At 42.6% G+C, this 26,325-nt stretch overlaps 1 protein-coding gene across 2 annotated transcripts in view; it reads right to left on the reverse strand.

Moving 5' to 3' along the window:
• The window catches only part of Pik3cb (phosphatidylinositol-4,5-bisphosphate 3-kinase catalytic subunit beta), a 109,543-nt gene that overhangs the window by 58,895 nt on the left and 24,323 nt on the right, over nucleotides 1–26,325 (reverse strand). For both annotated transcript variants that reach the window (XM_036193084.1, XM_036193086.1), the window contains exons 3-4: nucleotides 8,620–8,806; nucleotides 4,798–5,023 (exon numbers count right to left, since the gene is read on the reverse strand). In XM_036193084.1, coding sequence (XP_036048977.1) covers nucleotides 4,798–5,023; nucleotides 8,620–8,790 — 397 coding nt within the window. In that variant the 5' untranslated portion in view covers nucleotides 8,791–8,806. The remainder of the gene's footprint in view (nucleotides 1–4,797; nucleotides 5,024–8,619; nucleotides 8,807–26,325) is intronic.

Genomic DNA, 26,325 nt, shown 5'->3' on the forward strand with positions numbered 1-26,325 from the left:
TACCAAAAGAGAAAGACAAACACCGACCCAGCTACAAGCCCTTTGATCTATAATTGTGTCCAGCTTGCAAAGTAGACTAGGGCAATGGTAGCACAAAGCTTGTGAGATAACCAACCTATATCTGATTTGCTTTAAGGCACCCTTATGAGATGGATCCCATACCCAATACTTCTTAGGTGACCAAGAAGCTGAGACTAGAAGTCCAGGGACCTAGAAGAAAACCAAATACTACTGTTCTACTAAAGGAATGTAACATTAAAATGACTCCTAATTATATTCTGCTATACTCATAGATCAGTGCCTTATCCAGCCATCATCAGATAAGTTTCCTCCTGCAGTAGATGGGAACAAATAAAGAGATCCACAGCCAGACAATATGCAGAGAGTGAGAGACCTTGGAACACTCAGCCCTAAACAGGATCCCTCCATCAAATCCCTCCCTTCAGGGCTCAGAGAGCCCTGCAAAAATATGGAGGAGGAAAGAGTGTAAGAGCCAAAGGGGATGGGGGACACCAAGGAAACAAGGCCTCTGAACACAGCAGGACTGCTGTGTTTACCAACGCACAGAAACTGAGGCAGCATGCACAGGGCTTGCTCAGGTCTGCACCAAATGGGGTCTAGAGATAAAAGGAGAAGAGACACGTGCCCCATCCCTAACCCAGAGCTATTTCTAACTGATAACTACTTGCAAATGAAAAAAAATAATTTTCTATGCCAGGCGGTGGTAGCACACGCCTTTATTTCCAGCACTGGGGGGGTGGGGAGGGGAGGATGTCTTTTTTTAGTTCAAGGCCATCCTGGTCTACAAAGCAAGTTCCAGGACAGCCAGGGCTACACAGAGAAACCCTGTCTCAAAAATAAAATAAAATAAAGTAGTTTTCTACAAGGGAGTCTTATTGGGGAAAGAAACTACTATTAAGGGTAGGCCCCATGCCCAGCAGTAAATGGCCAACATAAAACAAACTCAGCGGCATCTTTATCTTTGGAGGGTCTTTGTTGTGTCAGGCTTTTTAAAAAAGCCTTACAGGTCCTTCGTGTGTATTTTATGGGATTCCCGTGGGTGGGAGCATGTGTCTCTGTGTTTATATGTGTTTCTTAGGCTTTTTCTTTGGCTCTTTTCCTTCTGTTTGTTTTATCCTATTCCAAATGGTTTATTATATATTTTATTATTCTCCTTTAGATACCTTTTTGTTTTCTAACAAGACAGAAAAGGGGTGGCTTTGGATGGGAGGGGGGGAGGATCTGGGAGGAGGGGGGCATAATTAGAATATATTATACGAAAAATCTACTTTTAATAAAATACAATTAATTTTTTTAAACTTTAAAAATTATAAAAATGAATAAAAGTTTGGGGCTGCAGGATGACTCAGAAACAATAAGCGTGCCTAGCCTTCATGGGACTTTGAGTCTGATGCCAGTCGGGTGCCAGGGCTACCGCTGAAAGGAAAAACAGATGAGCTTAGGCTAAGTAATTTTAGTTTAAATGTAATTTTCTAATATACCTTCTCCTAGGAAAATGACAGAAAACTGTATATGATATACAGACAAATATTACATTTAAAAAGCATGAAAAAAGCTTGGTCACACTAAAAATATCACTAAAATCCTACATACTGCCAGGCAAGCTGGCAAGGGACCAGTCTCCATCAGCACTAGTGACTGTGAGGCTCACTCGAGCCAAGAGTTGAGACCAGCCTGGGCAAGATACTTACCCCGTCTCAAACAAAACCAAACCCCCAAACCTGGTTAGGGAAGGGTTGCTGTGTGATAATGAAACTGGAGACTGAACCCAGGGCCTGGCACAATTCAAGCCAGAGTTCTAGCATGGGGCTACAGTCACAGCTCCCTTCTGAAATGTTTATTCGGAGACAAGGTCTCACCAAGTTGCAAGGCAGCCTTGAGGCTTCAACTTGTGATCTTCCTCCCCTGGCCTCTCAAGCATCTTGATTACAAAGCTCCGAAAGCAGACCCAGCTCAAACGCTCATTCAGACTGCTGATAAAACCCATCTGGCTGTGATTCCATTTTACAGGGTGCTGTAGAAAACAATGCAGGGGAGCATGCACTTTCAAGATGGGGGGCAGTCAGAGCACAAACAGCAACTCCATAAATAATTATTTAGAATAAGCTGTAAAGAAAATGTCAAGCACATCACCCTAGAGGAAACGGTATTTTTAGCCTGCTCAGGGCAGTTCTGCTGTAAAAGTTCTATTGTTTTCTTTGGACAGAGGAGGCAGCAACCTTGTTCCTGAAGTTAAACTGAAGTAATTGTTTATTGTTTTCTCAGGAGGCATGACCTCACCCAGCCCTGGATGTAGTCGTTATGGACCGAGCAGCAACTGCAGGCACCGACCCCTTAGGTATGAAGAGTGAGGACTTGTTCTAAAGCACAGACCTCCTACATAAAAACTACCTTTCAGCATATGAGCTCAAAGAATTCCAGATCTGCCAAACGCAGATTATAAAACAGCTATGAGCCGGGCGGTGGTGGCGCATGCCTTTAATCCCAGCACTCGGGAGGCAGAGGCAGGTGGATCTCTGTGAGTTCGAGGCCAGCCTGGTCTACCGAGCGAGATCCAGGAAAGGCGCAAAGCTACACAGAGAAACCCTGTCTTGAGAAAAACAAAAAACAAAAAAACAGCTATGAGCACATGAACTGCTTACTTTGTGCCATGAACACTGTTTATATCTCGGTCAACCTGCAGAGCACACTACACAAAATGTAGATGCAATAAGCCACAAGACACTGCATGAAATGCAGCCCTGACTGCTTTACATCAGCCCCTGGCGCTGTAGTGGGGTAAAGGCTGCCAGCTGAGAAGATAACAACACTCAGCTCAGCCACACTGCAGAGGCCTGAAGGCATGTTTCAGCAACTATATCCTATGTAATATTCGTGTTTCCTGTATTTTTATTTACTAAGTTTGGGGGGCTTAGGTACAGTTAGTGGTGGCTAGTGAATTCACATCTGAGATTAAAATGACCATTAAGAGCAACCCAAGTTTGGGCCTACAGGATGGCTCGGTAGATAAAGATGCTGACCATCAAGGCTGAAGACCTGAGTTGAACATGCATGCAGAGAGTGTTAAGCAATGCCCCAAATAAATAAATAAATGTAATAAAAAAAAGTTTGGGGTGTCAGGAAAGCACCATACTAAGTTATCCAACCCCCTAAAGAAAAGCTAACTTAAAGGGGGTGGTACTGTATTATGCTACTGTAGTGAATCTCGCCAAATTAGATAGACAAATCCAAAAAGCTCCAGGGGACTTTCTGATTTGGGATTAATCTTCAAGGCCCATCCTTAGTAACCTCGTGTAGCTCCTAAATCGGATCAGCACTTTCTCTAAAGTACTGACAGACATTAAGTCTTGTCTGCTAAGATTTCTATAGCAAGAGAGAATTAATTCCTCAATGTTCTTAACTTTCTCCAGATTTCTTTTCTTTTTTTTAGGCAGGGTCTTGTGTAGCCATTGGCTAGCCTTCAACTAGCTGAGGATGACTTTGAACCCCTGACCCTTCCAGCATGAGCACTCTCTGCCCATTATTGTTTGTTTGCTTTAATGGGGCCCAGGGATTCATAAATCATCAGCCAGCCCCTAGAAATAATTTTCAAGGAATCATGGGTATATCTTTACTTGATACAAAGATAACTTCTAATTAAAAGTAACCAGTAAAAGAGCAAAATTTTGCTAAGAACATGAATTAGTTTATAGAAACATCAATCAACTTATTGTCTTAATTGGTAAACAATAAGTTCATATTACAGGGGATTTGTAGTTAGAGTTTTCCTGCCTGGCCCAGTCAGGACAAATCTCTCTTACCCGCCAGTCCCACAGTCGCTCAGACCCAACCAAGTAAGCACACAGAAACTTACATTGTTTAGAAACTGTATGGCCGTGGCAGGCTTCTTGTTATCTGTCTCTTCTATCTTAAATTAACCCATTTCTATTAATCTATACTTTGCCACGTGGCTCATGGCTTATCATTACCTTACATCTTTCTTCTCATGGTGGTGGCTGGCCGTGTCTCTCTGCCTTCGCCTTCCACTTCCCAGAATTCTCCTCTCTCCTTGTCCCGCCTATACTTCCTGCCTGGCTACTGGCCAATCAGCATTTTAATTATACAAATCAATATCCACAGCAGGGATTATGGGTAACTTATAAAATTAAAACAAAAATGATCTCTTAGGAAAGGGTTTCTCAACCAAGTAAGGTAATGCATGCCTCCAATATCTGAACCCATGTGGCTGAGGCAGAAGGATGGCAATTTCAACCTGTCTGTTGGAGACAGGGTTTCACTGTATCCCTGGCTGGCCTGTACCATGCTGTGTAGACCAGTCTGGCCTCTAAGAGTGCTGGAATTAAAGATATACATCATCACTGATCTCTTCAGTGGAAAACAATTTCAAGACCTCACCTGGTCTACATAGTGAAACAGAAACCAATCTGGGCCATTATATAAGTCTATGTAGTGGGGAAAATTCTCAAATTATCTGAGATAAAGAAACAATTATTTTTCCCATTAATTGAAGACCAATACTTTTGTAAATAAAAATAAATCAATAGTACAGAAAAAGACATATAAAATGCAAGCCCTTGGGTGCTGTGGCAAGGTCACACTGCTAGAGATGTGTCCAAATATTCAACCTTCAGTTCTCACAGAGCTTATTCTCAAACCCTGAACATATTACTACCAGCCCACAACAAATGTTGAAAATAGTATCTTAGAATATAGTTACATGTTCACACACAGAACAAAGATAAAGGTGAGACTTCATACTGAAAACTTTTAAATTACCTTTTCCTATAAGGACTCCAATTTTTGAGTCCAATTTTTCTGCTGGGTCACAACTTCTAGTCACTAGTTTTAGAACTGGAAGAAAAGGTCTGACATCACAAAGTCTTCGAGTTTCATCTTCAAGTTCCTCATATACAGCAGTTTGGTTCACACATGCAAACATGTAGGAGTCAATGTCCATAAGGAGGTTAAACATTGGGTAATTGTGAACTTGCTTCCATAACATCTGCAGGGAAAGACAGTAAGACATTATCAGGAATACTGGCACATGTACACAAAGATACTTATACAAGGATGCCCACTGCCACGGTTTGCAAAGAGTCAAAACTCACAGGGCTAGAGATGGCTCAGCAAGTGAGAAGACCCGCAAGAGAGGTGGTGGCCCACGCCTTTAATCCCAGCACTTAGAGGCGAGGGCAGGCGGATCTCTGTGAGTACCAGGCCAGCCTGGACTTCAGAGCAAGTTCCAGGACAGCCAGTGCTAGAGAAAACCCGAGGCGGCTGACAGTGGGGTGGTGAAACACTGGCTGTTCTTTCAGGACCGGGTTCAAGCACCAGTGCCTCGAAGGTACAGTAATCTAGATCATGCTCCCAAGTCTCTGATTACAGACATGAAGAAGCACAGCTGGCAAAGCTTGTTTGTTTTCCTTGGCCATTCTTTTTAAACAAATGTTGTACACATTGTAATGGTAAGTTGTCATGTGCTATTTGAGTTCCCTGAGAAGTTGGCTCTGGAAGCTAGGTTGTTCCCTTCCCTATTTCAGACCCAAACCTGTTTGTCTTAAATGTATCTTCTAGAGCCCTTGTCCAGGGATAGGAGGGCCACCTAACTCGGAGATGGGAGAGAAGAGCAAAACAGCCCAACAGTGAAAAGCACTGTGTTCTTGAGAATAGCTGGGAGATGAACCATCACTACCCTTGAGGTGACTGAAGGGAAAACAGAGTCAGAAATTCAACCACGGGCAGCTCATCCATGAGGAGCTCATCCATCAGAACCCTGCTGACTGCCTTGGCTTCCCCATCTGGCTCCTGCTGGATGTTTGGATGCCTCAATGTGATGAGGTTTTGCTATCTATCTGCTGCTTGCTATTTGTTCTTTTATCTTTGTTTGCTATATACTTAATAAGCTCATTCATTCAAAACCAAAAATATAGCTATTGGAAATCGTTCTCCTGACCATATGAAACAGCAAATTAAAACTGCTTAGTTATATAAGGAATTGTTCTGCATTCCTATGTAATAGAACACAGAACACAACATATGCAAAGAAATTGCCCACGAAGATTAAGAAACAATGATATTTACCTTTCCTAAAAACAACTGAATCAAAAAAAAAAAAAAAACAAAACCAAAATTGAACAGAGTATGATGGTGAAATGGGCCTGTAATCCTGCACTTGAGGCAGAGTCAGGAGGATCAAGAGTTCAAGGCAATATCCTCCACTACACAAGTTCAAAGCCAGCCTAAGCTACAAGAAACTCTAAAAATGTCCTAAATTAGGCTGGGGAGATGGCTCAGTGGTTAAGAGCACTGCCTGCTCTTCCAGAGGACCCAGGTTCAATTCCCAACAACGACATGGTATCTCAAAACAATCTGTAACTCCAGTTCCAGGAGATCTGACACCCTCAAACAGACATACATGCAGGCAAAATAACAATGCATGTAATTTTTTAAAAAATCATTAAAAAATTTCATGCATCAATTATTATAAAATATATTTCACAACTTTTCTGATCTTATTATGCAACTTCCCATTTAGTCAAAGTTGAATCATGTAATTTAATGAGACTTTTTCCCCCAAACATCTGTGTTTTAGATGTAGTTCCTGGTGAATTTCCCTCATGCTTAGTCTTGTAATAAATGCACCATAGAGAGCCGACAAGGTGATTCAACGGATAAAGGCCCTTGTGATGCCAAGTCTTAAGACTGAGTTCAATCACCAGAACTCACAGATGAAAGGAAAACAACTCCTGTGACCTCCACATGTGCAGTGGTACATGCATACCCAGCCACACACACATGAACACACCATACACGTAAAAATAAATAAACACCCATAAGAAGGCCCTCAGGACAATTAGCAGTGCCTGCTGTAAAGGTTATTTATAAGTGTTTTGCTTTAGACTTGCAATGAACCAGGTTTTAGGATCCAGAGTACATGACCTTGGGCAGGGCCTCATGCCTCATCCCAGACATTTCCTCGGAATCTCAAACAACTGTTAACTATGTTTACAGTGAAGATATGCTAGCTTCCTGCATCCCTGTGATCTAAACTTTCCCTTATTAACTGTAGCCCCTCCCGCCAGGTGAACCCGTCTCCCACAGGATCCATCTGGTGACATTATTTTAATCATCATTAGTGACAATTAAAAGAGCCTTCCAAGTCCTAAGCCATATATGTGACTGTTGTTAAAAATAACATTAACTGTATTCTTATCTTCAAGAAGCCCACAAAACAGCTGGGCAGTGGTGGTCCAGGCCTTTAATCCCAGCACTCAGAGACAGAAGCAGATAGATCTCTGCAAGTTCAAGGCCAGCCTAGTCTACAGAATGAGTTGATAGCCAGGGATAAACTGAGAAATTCTGTCTTGAAAAACCAAAAAGAAGCCCAAAAGCATCTTTGTCAAGCATGGTCGCACATGTCTTTAATCCCAGCATTTGGGAAACAGAAGCAAGAAGATTTCTGTGGCATTTAAAGGCAGCCTACTCTATATAGCAAGCTCCAGGCCACCCAAGGCTATATAGCGAGACCCTGTCTTAAAGCCTATACACAGTCTTTATTAAATCCCAACTCTGGAACAGCAGAGATGGTTGAGTGAATAAGGGCACAGACCACCAAGCCTGATAGCTTTAGTTGGGTCCCCAGAACCCACATGGTGGAAGGACAGAACCAACACCCACAAATTGTCCCCTAGGACAAGAGTTTGATTCCCAGTACCCACTTGTTAGTTCACAACTATCTATAAAAGGTCTCAAGGGATCTGATACCCTCTTCTGGCCACCATATGCACTACACATACCTGGTGTACAAACACACGCAAGTAGTCAGACACATAAAATATATATATTTTTTTAATTAGGGGAAGTCCTTGGGCTACTTCATGCAGCACAGTAGGAAGCTGTGCCTGTCCCCTCACAACCAACATTAGCACTTGGGAGGCTGAGGCAGGAGGTTGGCTATAAATTCCAGTAAGGGGCAGGCCAGTAAGAAAGACTTTGTTTCCAAAAAGAAAAAAAGAAAAAGGAAAGGGAAAGGGAAGGGGGGGGGGGAGGGGGAGGGGAAGGAAAGGATTTCATGTATCTGTTGACTTTTAGTAGAAACTCTTCTCCGGAATCATGACAAGGATGGGGGTGGGGGGGGGACAACCAAAACATCACACAGAAGAAAGAAGTGTGAGAAGCTCCAAAGTCAGGAACTACAGCACAAAGTGTTCAGCTTTCCTACCCTCCCACAGTAGTGTCTACTACGTAGCCCAGGCTGCCCTTGGACTTACTATGCAGCCAAGGATAGCCCCTTGAATGCCCCATCCTGCTTCCATCTCCCACCCTCCCCCCAACCAAGGGCTGCAATTAGAGCAAGTCATATGACCAGTGTCAATCTTAATGCAGCTATCACATACGGGTCAAAAACAAAGGTGGGAGAATAAACATGCTTATATATAAAAAATAGGACATAACAAAAATCTTAAAATGCAATAGCCTGAAAATTAAACATCTCCCAGCTTTACCACATGATTTACTCAAATATGATTCTTTAATATTTTTTCCACTAAGTCACACAGAAAGTAAGCTAAGTCTTGAGAAATTCTAACTAACACATACCTGTTTAATATAAGAAATGGTAGCTTCCCGAGGTACTTCCAACTGGATATAAATCCCAGTGGGCAGAAGGAAATCCACAGATATGGCGCCATCAGATGCGATCTGTGAATCCACTGCCCAGATGTCAAGAATGTCTGCCATAGCAGGAGGCATTATAGAGCTGAAGCACATTCATAACCTCAGGGCTCTGGAAATCAAGTAAAACGGAAAAACAGCCATTAGTTCATTTTTTACTTAAGACATGACAATCCAGGCATGTTGGAACACACTTACAGTCCTAAGCTATTTGGGATGCTGAGGCAGGAAAATCAGTTGAGTCCAAGAGCTAGAAAGCTTGCATATGAAGCACAGCAAGACTCTCAGAAAGAAAATGGAAAACCATCAATCTATAATTAGTTCTGTAAAAAGAGATTTTATTTTATGTATTTGTGTGTCACAGTGTGTATGTACACCATGTACATGCCTGGTGCTGAGAAAGATCATGAGTCCCCTGGAGCTGGAGTTACAGATGATTTTGAGCTGTTCAGATTGGGTGCTGGAAACCAAACTCAGGCTTTCTGTAAGAGCAGCAAAGGTCTTAAACCTCTGACCAGCCCCTATAATTAGTTCTTATTTTCAATATAGACAATAATGTAATAGGACCAATTAAATGTGATTTGTTTTTCTTATTTTAAGTACAGAGCAGGGGTTCAGTGGAATAATACTTTTGTACATTGTGAATATGTATTACTTTAATTGGTTAATAAAGAAGCTGACTGGCCAATAGCTGACCAGGATAAGGTTAGGCAGGAGAGCCAAACTGAGAATGCTGGGAAGAAGAAGGGAGAGTGGAGTCACCAGGAGACACAAAAAGAAGCAAGATGGGCATGCCGTACTGAAAAAAGGTACCAAGCCACATGACAAAGCATAGATAAAAAAAAATATGGTTAATTGTAACAAGCCTGAGCTATTGGCCGAGCATTTAAAATTAATATTAAGACTCTGGGTGGTTATTGGAGAGTGGCTGCGGGGCAGGAAAACGGCTGACAGGGGTATGTGAATGAAGGTCACCATGGAAGACAAAGGCATAAGATTTGGAGCTGGAGTTACAGGCAGGTGTGAGCCACCCAATGTTGTGCTGAGAACTGAACCTGGGTCCTCTTGAAGAGCAGCAAGTGTTCTTAACCACTGAGCCAACTCTCCAGCCCCCTAAATGTGGTATTTAAAAAAAGCAAAGGGGAGGCTAGAGAGCTGGCTTAGCACCAGGACCTACATGGGAAGAAGAGAACCAATTCCCACAAGTGGTCTTCCTCTAGGGTACACACACACAAGTAAATCTGATTTAAAAAATTAAAAATAATTAAATAGTCAGAGGAAAGAAGGCACGGTAGTTATGTCTGTAACCCTACTACTTGGGAGGCTGAAATGGATAATCATTGAGTTTGAGGACCACCTGGGCTACATAGGGAGACCTGGCTTTAAAAAAAAAATAAAATTACATTAAAAAAAGAAAACCAGGGCTGAAGAGATGACCCAGTGGTTGACCCTTTTGCTGCTCTTGTAGAAAACCCAAATTGGATTCCCAGCACCCAGACTGAGTGGCTGGAACTCCAGGGGAGCCAACACCTCTGCCTTGGTCAGGCATCCAATATTATGTACATATACCCACACACTGACACGTATTTAAAAATAAATACTTAAAAAATAATAAATACAAAACTAAAAAAATAAGAGGAAGCACTAGAAATCAATTATTTAATTCACTTTCAGTCCTCACTATTTAAAGTTTACATAGACAAACATATAGATATTACACTGAGTCAGATTTAAAGATACTCAGCTGTGTGCGGTATCTGTTTACAAGCACATCTGACAACCCTTAACAACTAACTACTAACAGAGCAACAGCAAAGGCAATAAAGCTTCCATAGAGGTTTCCTTGGTTTTGGCTTTGGGGATCTTACTTGAAACAGGGTCTCCCTATACAGCCCAGGCTAGCCTCAAACTGGAGACCCTTCTGCTTATCATAGGACTATATAATAAGTATGTGCCATCACATCCTGCTTTGTAGAGACTTGGTTTGGTTTGATTTAGGAAGCTAGTTGGGGAGGCCAGTATCTTGCATATATTAGCCTAGGCTGGCCCTTGAACTCACAACAATCCTACTACCTTGATTTTTCAAGTGCTGGGACTACAGGTGTGTTATCACCATGCTCAGAATTTTATTGTTCCAAATGCTGGTGACCAAACCCAGAGCCTTGAATAAATATTCCAAGCAAGCACTACACATAGAGCTATATCCCCAATATAAGAGAAGATCTTATTATGTAAGAGACAGAGCCTCATGTGACGCAGAGTAGCCTAGAACTCGAGTATCTCTTGCTTCCACCTTTCAAATGCTAGAGTTACCGACATACAACACCATGCTTGTTCCTATTAGAAATACTTTTAAACTGGATGTGGTGGCTCACCCCTTTAATCCTAGCACTTTGGAGGCAGAAAACAAGCAGATGCCTGAGTTCAAGCCCAACTTGGTCTACAGAGGGCTATACAGAGAAACCATGTCTCAAACAAACAAACAAACAAAAGATTTTTAAAACATGACATGATAGCGCATGCCATTAATTCAAGCATTCAAGAGGCAGAGGCAGGCAGATCTCCGTGAATCTGAGGCCTTCCTGGTCTACAGAGCGAGTTCCAGGGCAGCCATAGTTGCATAATAAAGATCTTGTTTCAAAAGGGGCACCCCACCCTTTTTGAGTCTGTAGTATATTGGTAGAGGACTTGCCTAGTATTCCTCCAGTTATGAGCTCAAGCCCCAGAACCGGACCTCCCATTTCTGCATCCAAATTGAAAGTAAAATGTTTAATTCTCCCTTGTCTTTGAGAGCAAGCAACAAATGCAGAGTCCAGTCTATGAGCATCAGGTCGGGAGCTGTCTTAGGACTGACAGACTCCTCATTTTAAAGGTAAGAAAACTAAAGCCCAAGAGACATCCCTATCCAGGAAGACAGAGGCAGGAGCAGGAGGTTATTGTTTTACTTTTTGAAGCAATTAGCCTGTGTTTTCCTTGCCTCCTTTAAAGGAAATGTTCTGCACAGGGCTACCAAGTCTTCAAGATCTTCAGTCATTCGATCTTTTTTTCTTTCTTTAAGTATGAAAGCATAAGCTCAAACACTGAAAAGAAACATTTTTAAAGTATGAAAACTACTTTTCAGGGACGCTCTAGGGTATAGAACACAGCAGAGACAGCAAGCCCCACTGAGCCTTTAGACAGTAATTACAGCACACAAGCCACCATCTGCCCACTGGAGAAAGAGGAAGAGTTGAAAGACCTCCACTTCCTCAGTGACATGCCAGGAAAGCCACTGAACGTCTTTAACTTTGAATCAGGAGATGAGGGAGACCAGCACACATTTCTGACATGTGTGAACAAGCAACAAGCAAATACTCTGAAAAATAATGGAAGAAACTTTGAGAGAGAATAAAAAGAAAATTAAAGCATACTATTTCCTATTTCCACGATAAAATGAGAAGAGAGGCGAGTGCCCACTCTTCTACGTGTGACTCAAGTATAGAGGGAACCCACTCAGCCTTCCAGGTTCTTGTGTCCTTGAAGAAAAGTCTTGTGGCCGGGGAGCACATGGATAGCAACAGAAATAGTTTCTAACAGAGAAAGGCACCCCTGAGACTAGAAACACAGGGTTGGGGATTCAGCTCAGTGGCAGAGTGCTTGCCTAGCAAGTGCAAGGCCCTGGGTTTGATCCTCAAAAAGAGAGAGAGAGAGAGACTGGAAACATGCTAGAAAGCCAGGACAAGAAGCAAATGGTGGGGGTCCCATGGCTCTCCATAGATTGGGACTCTGAGCATACCATTTTTTTTTTTTTTCACATAGCCCCGGTGGTCCAAGGTTTCCTGTCTTCCTCTGCCAAATGGAGTCTTTACGGCTGTCTGGGCCCTACTCTCCTGCCACTGGAAGGTGCCATACACACTGCAGCATAGGCTCCATTTGCTACTGCAGCCTCAGGCTTCCTTCAGAGGTAACAGACATGATGGGATGCAACCAAGGCTCGTTCCAGTTCCACTGCTTGTTCTGTTTACCACAGCCTTGCTAAAAACTAAGCAAGTTTGCTGTTCTGGGAACGAGGTCTCTCTGTACTCTAGGCTAGCTCAAACCTGCTGCAATCTCCCTGCCTCTGTGGCAAACCGACAGAGGGGCTGACATGACAACTGCCTCCCAGGACTTGAGTGCTTCACTTTAAAATCACCATCTTACTTGTAATTCTGTGAAAGAGATCTCTCTAAAGCAATTTTAATTGTTCTCATGTGGACACATGCAAAATGCAAAACAAAAGGTTATTATGATGTTAAAAGTCTAATTTTACATGTCATTAGACACATATTTGACTTTTAATTCTATGATTATCTTTTTTTGTTTGTTTGTTTTTGAGACAAGGTCTCTATATAGCCCTGGCTCTCCTGGAACTCACTATATAAAGCAGATTGGCCTTGAATTCATAGAAAGCCGCCTGCCTCTGCCTCTGGAAATTAAAGGCACATGCCACCATGGCTGACTGATTAACACTTTTTAATGTGGTATAAAACTCACTAATATGGGGCCAAAGGGATGGCTCAGCAGTTAAATGTGCTGGCTGCTCTTCCAAAGGTCCTGAGTTCAATTCCCAGCACCCACAGGGTGGCTCACAACCATCTATAACTGTAGTCCCATGGAATCTGATGCCTTCTTCTAGTGTGCAAATGTACACAGGCAAAACACACATGCACATAAAGTACATAAACAAATAAATCCTAAAAAAAAAAAAAAAAAACTCACGAATACTGAACCAGATCCATAGGTATTATTTACTAAAACACAGATATAGGGGCAGTTGTCTGTGCTTCACTCCTGAAGTACCACCCCTAGAAGGCAGTAGGTAACTGCTATGTACCTGCCCTGCCCGGGGCATGGCTGAGATGGAGACCCCTTAAGACCAGAGGTGCAATATGCTCGCTTTCTTTGCTACCTCATGATCCTGGATGCTGGATTGCAGACCAAGTCTCCAGAGAACTTCGTTGGACTGCACCTCACCTCTCCTGGATTCTGTAACCTATCCCTTTGCTGGTTGTAAGTCACCCCAAAATAAACTTCTTTTGACTATCAGATAAACTACATGGAATTGCCTTGTTAGCTGCTGCCTTATCTGGCACCCAACGCAGGGCCCGAACCCATGACCCTGTTAAGACTCTCATGCTGTACCAACTGATCTAGCCAGGCAATGATTATATTATAGGGTTGGGGATGGAAGAAAAAATTGGATTCAGTATTCTCTTTTAGAAAAGAAAAGGGGAAACGGATTGGTATAGGATATTAAGGTAGATTACTGTATTTACTAGTAAACTAATTCAGTAAAATATCAGCTTTAGATAATTTACACTGATATGGATTCTTGTATATTGATAGAAATGTAAACTATTCTTATATTCCTATTTAACATCATTTGTATATTGGTACAAATACAAAACTATATTTGTTGTCTTCTACACAGACTCCTACTCCTGTTTGAAATATTTTGTAGATTGATACAAATGTAATATTATATTTGTCATACTGTATTTATGTTCTACCTCTGTTTAGGATATTTTGTATATTGACACATATTTAGGATTATTGTCATATTGCATATTGCACTATACATTCATACCTCTGTTTAAGCTATTTTGTATATTGTCACAATTTTGAGGTCATTATCCTTTTACCATATATTTGCTTACAGACTGTTACCTTGTTTACGTGATGCCTTAGTCCTTAAGTTATTTAGGTAAATAAGACTTACAGATTTATAGTCACCTATGCTTGTCATCTCTATAGTTATGTTAGTTTGGCTGCCCAGATTTACAGATGTATAGGTCAGGTGGACAGGTAGTCTTTGAACACTTCATTGACCTAGAGAATATGGCATTTAAATAACTTACAATCCTGTTGATGTGAGACATGATTGCTCCTGACAGCACCAATTTGATCCCGAGAAAATGTTGGGCTTCTAAGACATTTCCTTTTGGAAGTTTGTCTTCTTCTTGGCACAAAATGACCTACTTGGCAAAGAACTGCCCTTGCCTCCACTGATGACAGTACAAATACTGTCCCTTCTGAATGAGTGGGACACAAGGAAAAGTGACTACTGAACTCTGCCAAGATAGGGTAAGACAGTCTTTCAAAATTCCTGCTTCTGAAAATGGTCTGTCAGATATTCTAGGCCTGTAGCCAATATGATTGCACCAACAATGCTGAGAAACTTTAGGTGACTGTCCAGGCTGCCAGCTGTCTCTGTCTACTCTCACAAGACTCCCAAAAGTTGCTTGAATCCTTCTCCTGTTTCTCAGGTATTATTATATCCTTCTCAGGTCTTTCATGGGATTGAAGACTAACTGTTAAAGTTACAATCTTGTTTCTTAGCTAGATCATATTAAGTATTAGATTCAGGTTAATCAGGACACCTTTTGGAATGATCTCTATAACATGCCATTTACCTACGCTCCAGACTTCTCTGGATGTTAGTATGTGTCTCTTGTTTGATGTTGCTCTTGTTGGTTGTAGTTCCATTTGTTTATGTCATCACCTTTTATTTCTCCTTGGTGATTATTCCTATTGTATATAGTTTGGTATTAGGTCAGAACTTCTTCCTTAGACAAAAGGGGGAGATGCAGGGGTAGTTGTCTGTGCTTCACCCCTGAAGCACTACCCCTAGAAGGCAGCAGGTACCTGCCCCTGTCCCAGGTCATGGCTGAGATGGAGACCCCTTAAGACCAGAGGTGCATATATGCTCGCTCTCTTTGCTACCTCATGATCCTGGATGCTGGATTGCAGACCAAGTCTCCAGAGAACTTCGTTGGACTGCACCTCACCTCTCCTGGATTCTGTAACCTATCCCTTTGCTGGTTGTAAGTCACCCCAAAATAAACCTCTTTTGACTATCAGATAAACTACATGGAACTGCGTTATTAGTAGCTGCTTTACACAGTAGTTGTCTATGGGATGACTCATCCCTAACAGGCTTGAGGTCCAGCTGGCCCAAACAAGTAAAAAAGATACTTTCTGAGAGCCAACATGGGTCTGCCTAAGGGCCTTAGCAACGGCAACTGAAACATAATCTGGAGATGACCTGGACCAATGAGAGGCAGCCATGTCACACCAGCAGATGCATATTCATCAGACCTTCCCCCAGGGTGGGTGGAGGGTATCTAAGGCTTGCCTTTCCTGAATAAACTGAGCTCATTGTTTTGACATTCACCCAGAGTCTGTGTCATTGACTCTGCACCTACTTGGCTCCTCCCCACAAAGGGAACAACAGCACAGGACCCTGCCACAGTTGTCTTTTTTCTCTGTGTGACTTTTTCAAAATTTATTATTCTTTGACAATTTCACACGTGTATATAATACAGTTTGGTCACTCTAGCCTCCCTCCTGGGAATCCTCTCCTGATGAACCCCTCTCCCCAGCATCACTGTCTTCATGTCTCTCTGTTACGAGGTATTTTTGTTTGTTCGGTTGTTGTTGTTGGTTTTGAGACAAGAGTTTCTCTGTGTAGACTTGGCTATCCTGGAACTACCTCTGTAGACCAGGTTGGCCTCAGAGATCTGCCAACCTCTACCTCCTAAGTGCTGGGATTAAAGACTTGTGCTTTTTGGTCTGTTTTGTTGTTGTTGTTGCTGTTTGTTTGTTTGGTGGCCCACTAAGTTTAATTAGTGTTGTTTGCTTGAGCATGGGTGGAAGGGTATTGACTGTAGTGTGGGCAACTAACTTGCAGCCACTGCTGAAGAAAAAAAACTCCCTATCCCCTGGCAACCATTAACTGTCAACAGCTCCTCGGTGATGCATAGGCCTAAGCCTCAATCTTTTTGATAATCTGGTTTGCTGGAGACTAGCTGTTACATACTTAAGCTGTTATAACCTTAAATAAGTTGCTTAATCTCTTTGGCCTTCAGCACTCAGGAGGCAGAAGCAGAAGGAGCTCTTGAGTTGAGACTAGCCTGGGTCTATATAGCAGGTTCTAGGCCAGCCACAGCAATGTAGTCAGACTGTCACAAAAAAAAATTAACTGGATTAAAATTTTAAGGTTATACCAAAAAGGTACCTGGAATAGCCACTGGCGTTTAAAAAGCATTAGAAAGAACACTAGTTTTCCTGGGGGCTAAAAGGAACAAGACCTGCCATTCTGTGATGAAAGAACAGTAGTGCCTCTCATTCATGCTTCCAGTCATCAGCCCTGATTGCTAGGTGGGAAAGCATTTACAGCAGTGTTTCTCAGCTCTGTTGTTATTTAATTTCTCTTGAGCAAAAATCAGATTGTTAATGGCATGCCATGAGTCCTCGTGATGACATTTTGACTTCATTTGTCACAGAGTTTTCTTTCATTAATTTGAATTTTCTGTTACTACTGTGTTGAACCATTCCTCTGGGATGAAAGGCCAGTGGATTGTCACTCTGTAGCAGAGTGCAGTGGATTAACAATTCAAAATCAGCTGAAATAAGAAGGCAAAATTACAAGATAGCAAGCTATCTCAGCAATGCTGTGCAAGCACAGCAAACTGAGTTTGATCCTAAAACTCACATAAAGGTGGAAAGAGTCTACCCATAGCAACATATAGCACCCAGGCACATACATAATGTTTTTAAAAAGAGAGATCAAAATGAGGAGTATACTTTAAAATTATATTCCTCCTGACCAAAACAAATACGTTTTATTAACTACTTTACAATGTTCCAAAACTCAAGATAATGTGATAAAAATGCTCAGAACAAATAGAATGGGCTACTACAAAAACTCTTCCTCTAATTACAGGGGCAATGTATCATGTGAATACGCACAGCAAGGCCACTCCTGCTGCTTATGTACATCCTAGAAATTCTACCTTGGAACACAGGTCTTTCCTTAAACTACTTATTTGAGGGGCAAGTAGTCAATGACTTTTTGTCCTGTGTGTGAATGAAAGCCATGCAACACGAGTAAGGTTTTTTTTTTATTATTATTATTATTTGGGTTGTTAATCTCTAAGTCAATACACAGACTCAAAAGCAGCAACTCCCTGGTCATGAAGCTGCTGGCATACAATGAAGTCAGTGTGTGCTTGTAAAAGATACAACCAAAGGTGACCAAGTCCAAACATAAACATCATCTACTACAGTTAGCCTGAGTAGTTCTTCACAACAACAAATACCTCTTACTAGTGTTTAAACCACTGTGGTTCCTGTTGCTTACCACCAGACACTACCTTGCCTGGCACAAGGGTCACATGGTCTTAGAAGATGGAAGATAAGGAGAGCAAGAGTAGAGTACATCCAAGTGGATTTAACGAAGAAGCAGAGCTAGGCATGGTGGGGCACGTATAGGTGGATCTCTGTGAGTTCAAGGTCAGCCTGGTCTACACAGAAAAACCCTGTTCCTTAAAAAACAAAACAACCCCAAGGCTAGAAAAATCTCAACCTGTATAAAGGAAACTATCCAGAAGTCTCACTGCTTGAGTGCTGGCTTCTGTTTCTCCACTGGTTGTATCTGACAGGCTCCTAGGCACATTTTTGTGATGTCGGCAAATCTTCAAGGACTTCTGGTCCTTGGAGTACACAAAAATCAGGAATGACTGTGTGGCAAAGATACTCTCATGGAACTGCTGTGAGAAAGAGTCAAGAGCCGAACTGTACAAGCGTGTAGGGAGCTAGTGCGTAACCGACAGCCCTCACATCTAGGAATTGAAGCAGGGCCAGAAAGCCATCTGGATGGCAAACAGCAACATGAGAAGAATTTTAAATAGCTTCAGCTGTAGAAAAAGCACTGCTACAGTCTCTGGACCTTTTAACTATCTGCCTGCTGCTGTCATTCTGAAATAAGAGATAATACCCACAGTTTAAAAGAGTGTGCTACCAACACTGGGTTTCCTCCAGTCATTTCAGGACTTACTATTCTTTTGCACAATGGCTTAATTTTGCTTTGTACAGTATTTATTTATTTTAATTTTTTTCCCTTGGTGACTAATTTTCCTCTTAAGATATCTGGCCATGAATGACAAAATGCATTTGTGAGGAGCTTTCATTTCCCCCTTATTATTGACAGCGAAGCGAGAGTAGGCAGCCAAGGAAAATACAAAGGTATCTGTCACTGGAGTCTTCTCTCTAGAGGGTTCAGTAAGCCAGGAAAGGGAGGCTGACAGTGTCATTCAGTGAAAGGCATTGAACAAAGAGGAGGAGAAAGCCTAGCTCAGAGGCGGAATTCCTACCTACTCTTGAGTTCAGTTAATTGTTTACTAAATATTCACTCTGTTATAGGCACACCACACATTTGACTGAGGAAAGTAAGGTTTAAAAACTAAAACACTAGGGCTGGAGAGATGGCCCTGCAGTTAAGAGCATTGGCTGCTCTTCCAGAGGACCTGGGTTTGATTTCCAACAACCACATGGCAGCTCACAACCATCTGTAACTCTCCAGTCCCAGGGATCCAATGCCCTCTTCTGGCCTCTGTGGGCACTGCACACATGGCACATAGACATTCATGCAGACACTTACAGAGGTTAAGTGGGAGTCATGGCTCATCTGCTTCGCTGGGAGGACGTTCCTTCTTATATGAAGGAAATACATAAAAAGGTAGGTAAGGCTTAACTGGCTCATGGCCTACAGGAGCCGTAGATGAGGATGACTACTGGCAAAGAAGACTGTAGAGAGAGTATCTGCTTGACTTCCCAAGGAGGTGGGATGGTAAGGTGCAGCGGAAAGGCCATTAGGAGAAAGCATGGCAGGTGAGTGGAGGCAGCACGCTCTGAAGAGAATCAATGCCGTTTTCATGGGACCTACTTAGTACATATGTCTGTATTTGTGTGGCTGTGTACACCCTTAATCCCAGCACTCCAGAGGCAGAGGCAGGCAGAAGGCCACACTTGTCTATATAGTGAATTCCAGGCAAGCCAGGGCTACACAGTGAGACACTGTCTCAAACAAAAATATATAAATTAATTAATTAAACAGTCATATTTTCCAAAGACTACAAACTATTTAAACAAGTTTTTTTTTTTTTTTTTTTTCCCCCAGAGCTGAGGACCAAACCCAGGGCCTTAAGCGCTCTACCACTGAGCTACATCTCCAACCCCGTAAACAAGTTCTTAATTTAATAGTTCAAAACCAGCTAGCATAGTATTAATATGTTTACCAACAACTTGTATAAAGGCATAGTCTCAGATTTATCTCATGTAATAACTTCTATTTGCTATAAGATCTTTAAGTAAATTTTGTTCCTGTGTTTTGGTTTTTTAGATAGTGTCTTAGTATGTATCCCCAGCTGGCCTCAAACTGGCAGCAGTCCCCCTGCCTCAGCCCTGAGTATGGAGATTACAGGATGGGTTGTGATTCCTGGCTCCATGACGAAGCCTGCATCCAGGATCATGGGAATGCTAGTGTGACAGCCTGACTGTGATAACAGAGCTGGTAAGGACCACTGATTACAGCCTGAGTTCCTACAACATGGCAAGTGTGTAGAGATACCTGAAAACTCTTCGCTTTTGTCACTAAGGAAATGCTCACATGCTATAAATCTTAAGAGTATGGTTTCTTACATACGTTTTTCTTTACTTTGAAAATTATATTTATTGGGCTGGAGAGATGGCTCAGAGGTTAAGTGCACTGGTCGATTTCCCAGAGGTCCTGAGATCAATTCCCAGCAACCACATGGTGGCTCACAACCATCTGTAATGAGATCTGGTGCCCTCTTCTGGCATACAGGCATTCATGCAGGCAGAACACTGTATAAATAAATCTGAGAGAGAGAGAGAGAGAGAGAGAGAGAGAGGAAGAAAGAGAGAGAGAGAGAGAGAGAGAGAGAGAGAGAGAGAGAGAGAGAGAGAGAGAGAGAGAGAAGGAAGAAAAACTGTGTCTATTTTGTGTGAGCATATGGGGTGGTGCATGTGTACATTATGTGTGAACCTCAGAGGATGACTTGTGAGAGTTGAGCTCCTCCTTCCACCATGCTGGTCTCAGGCTTATTGGGTTTATTGACAAGCACGTTCACCCACCGGGCCACCTTGCTGGCCCTAGAGTATGGATTCCCCTCCCATCTCCACCCAATCCTGCCCAAGACAGGGTTTCTCTGTGTAACAGCCATGGCTGTCCTAGAACTTGCTTTGAAGATGAGGCTAGCCTCAAGAGGTCTTCCTGCCTCTGTCTCCCTGAATGCTGGGATTAAAGGACTATGGATTCTTAAACATTTAAAACTGGGGCTTAAGGAATAAGATAACTACACCACTGTCACTGTGACAGACTTGGAATTGTGGTAGGTCACCAGGAAAGCCAAAGATTCCCGCTTCCTGTGCCGCAGTTACAAGTGGCTGTATATGGAGCTCTATATGAAGCTCTCTCCACTGGAATGCAGAGTGGAAACAACTGTACCAACCTCAGGTCAGGAATGTGCAGGATGACTACAGCCTGCATCATCTCTTTCTCCTTCCAATGGCAACAAATAACGAACAGTAGCCACAAGTGGAAGAAAGAGATCACTCCATAGCAACTGCTTCTTGAGTGAAAACTGAGGCAGTCTGCTGGGTTTGACCATTATTAATTTTCAGTCTGTTACAAATGATCTTCACTAATTTAGTCAAACACACGTAGATGCAAGGCTATGATTAAAACCCAGAATCATTAGTCACAGGTAGTCCAATATCAAGTGTTTTCCTTCTCTGTCCAAACAGGAAACAGAATTATCAGTAAGAGTATAGAGACTGTCACCTTGCTTCTCCCCCCTGGCAGAACCAGCAGCATCCTCTCTGGCCACTGCTTTTCACTCTGTATTTTAGAGCACCTCCCCACTCCACCCCCGTGGAAATGAACACAGCGACAGTTCTCCTCCTTTAGCACCTTCTGAGAATGACTGTTTTCACAAACAGCCGCAGAGGCACAATGAATATGAATCTGACTTAAGGCAGACATGAAATTAGGCAAAGAGAGAAAGGATATCAGAAGCCTTAAGTATTTTAAGAAATGCAAGACCATTAAGACTGGAACTCAGGCCAGGCGGTGGTGGCACACATCTTTAATCCCAGCACTTGGGAGGCAGAGACAGGCAGATCTCTGTGAGTTCAAGGCCAGACTGGTCTACAGAGTGAGATCCAGGACAGGCACCTGTCAGAGAATAGGCACAGGCAAGAGGCTGAGTACATGTGGTGTTCTTCCTGATGTAAATAAACAGGAGAAGACCTGATGAAAAATATTCAACAGGTGAGTACAAAATGATTAGATGAAGCATGTTTTAGAGGTAGGGATGAGCTTAACAAAACCCCTAATTTCAACTGGTCATGAGCTGAAGCACACAACTTATACCATTGATAAGCTTTAAGTTAATGGACTATATAAAGAAATATGAATCCAACATAAAAAGCAAAAAACCCAGAAATTTACCAAAGCCCAAATAACCCAAAAGCTTACAGGTAAAAATGCTTAATGTAATTATTCACTACAGAAATGATGACTAAAACCACAATCAGGCCAGTGGTTGCTCACATTTTTGGTTTCAGCATGGGAGGCAGAGGCAGGGGGATCTGAGTGAGCCAGGGCTACACAGTGTCACCATGTCAAAATAAAAACCAAAAACAAAGAAATGAAACCCACTGGTATTCACAGATCACTGTTAGCAGGTGAACAAACTAACTCATTCTTCTCTAAACAGAACATCAAAAACTCCATGTTCTTATTCTATGACACTCTCATCCAAGAATATCAGAGGCACATCAAATTTAAGCTAAAAATTTTCATATTAACCAAAAGAAGTCTCAACTCAAACATACATCAATAGAGCAATAAATTGTACAGAATGTTTTATAATATGAAAAAATAATTAAATAAATACAACTATGTACACCACCATTAATGAACCTCATAAGCACTGTTAAAGAAACAGGAAAAGGGCCAGGCGTGGTAACTCACATCTGTTGTATCCACAGCACTCAAGGGCCTGAGGCAAAAGAATTGCTACTCAAGCCAGGCGGTGGTGGTGCACGCCTGTAATCCCAGCACTCAGGAAGCAGAGGCAGGTGGATCTCTGTGAGTTCGAAGCCAGCCTGGTCTACAAAGCGAGTTCCAGGACAGGCTCCAAAGCTACCAAGAAACCCTGTCTCGAAAAACCAAAAAAAAAAAAAAAAAAAACAAACAAACAAAAAAAACAAAAAAAAACAAGGGGGGGGGGGGGGGGGGGGGGTCCAAAAGAACACATACCATAAGACTCAATTTACTTAACTATAAGTAACAGTTGAAATATCATTAGAGATAGGCATGGTGGCTCACTTAGGAGGCTGAGAAAGGAAGGTCACTGCTGGTTCCAGGCCACAAAGTAAGTTTCAGGACAGCCTGGTTACACAGTAAGACCCTGTCTCAAAAAAACCAAATCAAAACCACTGGGAATGGTGATACACACCTTTAATCTAAGCACTCAGGAGGCAGAAGTAGGTGGATCTCTGCAAGTTTGAGGCCAGCCTGGCCTACAGGCAGCTGGGGCTACACAGGGAGCCTGTCTCAAAAAATATTAAGAAAGTAGATATTATTAGAGATGCAAAGATAGAGTAAGACCATAAAGACATAAAAACAAACAAAGGAAATGAAACAAAATTCAGGGCAATGTCTCTTGCAAAAGGAAGCAGCAGAGGAGAGCGCTAATATTGCCCAGGACACCACCCACGGGTTCTAAATTCTCCATAAGTTGACGGCTTCCTGGCATGTCTCCTTTCTTCTTGTGTGTGAGGTGCATGTATGTTTCTATCTGAAAGTGTGTGTACATGGCAGGCTGAGCTCATTTAAGAGTCTTCCTCCTTAAAAAAAAAAAAAAAGAAGAAGAAGAGGGGGTCAAGATCATGATGGGGAAACCCACAGAGACAGCTGACTAGTTGGAGCTCACTGACTCTAGACTGACAGCCCGGGAACCTGCATGGGACTGAACTAGGCCCTCTGAATGTGGGTGACAGTTGTGTGGCTTGATCTGTTTGTGGGGTCCCTGGCAGCAAGACCAGGACTTACCCCCAGATGCATGAACTGGCTTTTTGGCACCCATTCCCTGTGGTAGGATACCTTGCTCAGCCTTGATACAATGGGGAGGGGCTAGGCTCTCCTTCAACTTGGTATGCCAGACTTTGTTGACTACCATGGAGGCCTTACCCACTCTGAGGAGTGGATGGGGGTAGAGTGGGAGGGAGGTGAGGAGGTGGGAGAAGAGGAGGGAGGGGGAGCTGGGGTTGGTATGTAAAATGAAAAAAAATTTAAGAAACATATTTAATAAAAAAAAAAAAGAGTCTTCCTCCATCGCTCTCCATCATATTCCCTGAGACAGTCCCTCCAGTTAAAGCCCCGGCTCACAGGTACGGTTGGGCTAGCCAGCTTACCTAGGGGATCCCATCTCTACCTCCAAGTGCTGGAATTTCAGGCAGGCTGAGGTCCACCCAGCATTTCCTGGGTTCTGGGGTCTTCTTCAATCACCGAGCCACTTCCCCAGCCCCACTGAATGTTTCTATGCATGCAAATGCAAGGCGAGGCATGAAGAGTCATGTGATGGGAGCTCACTCGCCCGTCCACTCAGCCTGTGGTCTGTGTTGGTGTTAACAAAGTCAGACTCCAGCCTGCTCTGGTCCCCACAGCTGTGCCCTCCCAGCACTGTTCCCACCCCGAAATTCCTACCATGCAGCTGTGCAACTGCCTGTTACAATTTTTGTCTTTCTCTCCAAATTTTAAGATAGAAGACAGGTTATAGACTATAGCAAGGCCTTGTATCCTGCTAATTGTTGTTTACAACACCACTAATGAATGGTACCTGAGCTCCTATAAGGCTCTGGGCTCAATTCCCAATACCACATACACACACAGTCTGGATTATGGAGATTAGGAAACTCAATCTGTACTATCCATTTTATAAAATTATACTTAGAATAATATCCTATGTTATGCATTAAACCAGTAAACTACGGGCTAGAAAGATGGCTCCTTAAATAACAGCACTTCCTGTATAATCCTGAGGACTGGAGTTAGGATACCAGCACCCCAACAAGCCAGCATCACTGCGTATTAGTACCCCAGCTCTGACGAGGATGGAGATGAGGGCTGCCCAGGCTTGATGGCTTCAAGCCTAGCTGTCAGAGTGTGAACCCCACACTCAGGAAGAGACTGTGCTGCAAAGGAACAGATGGAGGATGACAGGAGACCCGAAGTCTTCTAGCTGGAATGTGTGCACACAGGCTTATAGACTCCCATACATGCGCGTTTATAGTCACACAGTCAGACACAGGCACCCACACACAAGTCTTTAAAAAACAAAACGAAATCCTTTGGGGCTGGAAATGGCTCAACAGTTAAGAGCATTTGTTCTTACAGAGGACTTGTAATCCATTCCCAGCACCTACATGGTAGCTGACAACTGTCCACAACTCCAGTTTCAAGGGATTCCATATCCTTTTTGACCTCTATAGGCACCAGGCACATGTGTGGTGCACAGAAATACATACATGGGAGCAAAATACTCATACAGAGAAAATAAGATAAATTATCAGACAGTGGTAGCGCACATCTTTAATCCCAGTACTCAGAGGCAGAGGCAGGCGAATCTGAGTTCAAGGACAACCTGGTCTACAGAGCGAGTTCCAGGACATCCAAGGCTACACAGAGAAACCCTGTCTCAAAAAAACCACAAAATAAAAGAAAATAATCTAAACAAACAAACCTGGACCAGTGAGATGGCTCAGACAAAGGTGCTTGCTGCAGCATCAGGGAGACAGCCAGAGTTTGATCTCTGGAATCCACTTAACGGTGGGAAGAGGGGACCAACTAGACAAAGATGCCCTCTGAATACATGAGTGTCATGGCCTGCACACCATCACTCACACACACACACACACACACACACACACACAAACACAAATAATAATAATAATAATAATAATAATAATAGATAATAAAATTTTAAGAATGCCTTAACATAAGCTTTCACATAAAGCTGTAAGCATGTAACAGCACGGACTATTCGGCACCCTCTTCCACTGGAAAACTGGACTGAGAACAAGGCAGACATTTATGCTGCCCTTTATCTACTACTTCCTCTATCGTGTGGCTGTCAAAAGGCTAAATGAGATTCTGGCAACATAAGGAAAAAAAAAAACAGTTTTGAAAGGTCATGCTATGCAGACAGTCACAGCTTTCATAGTGTCCTTACTGTCTAAGGCAGACTACATGACCAGTAAAAGCAAAATGCACAATGCCATTACATTATCAAAGGACCAGAACTGTAGACACTCAATAATATCGTTATGAACATAACGTTTCCAACTGTATAAACATCCAGTGCGTATTAGTGAAACCGACCCCGGAGCAATGAAACAGAACTGGAGGTAGTAACCAGCTCCCCCAAACTCTGACAGGCAGGCTGAAACTGGACCACCTGGTCACTCAGGGTTTATAAACATAATAAATTACAACAGATCAAAATCAGGCTTGGTGGTACCTGCCTATAATCATAGCACTTAGGATGGGGAGGCAGGAGGTTCAGGAGTTCAATGTCATCTTCAGAGACATAATCACTTTAAGGCCAGCATGGACTAAATAAGACCCTGTCTCAAAAAAACAAACAACATGGTGGTGAATGCCTCCAATGCCAACATTTGGGAGGTAGGTGCAGAAGGATCAGGAGTTTAAATTCAGCCGCAGATACAGAAGAGAATTAGAGA

Source organism: Onychomys torridus, chromosome 7, assembly GCF_903995425.1.
Source record: "Onychomys torridus chromosome 7, mOncTor1.1, whole genome shotgun sequence".
NCBI lineage: Eukaryota > Metazoa > Chordata > Mammalia > Rodentia > Cricetidae > Onychomys > Onychomys torridus.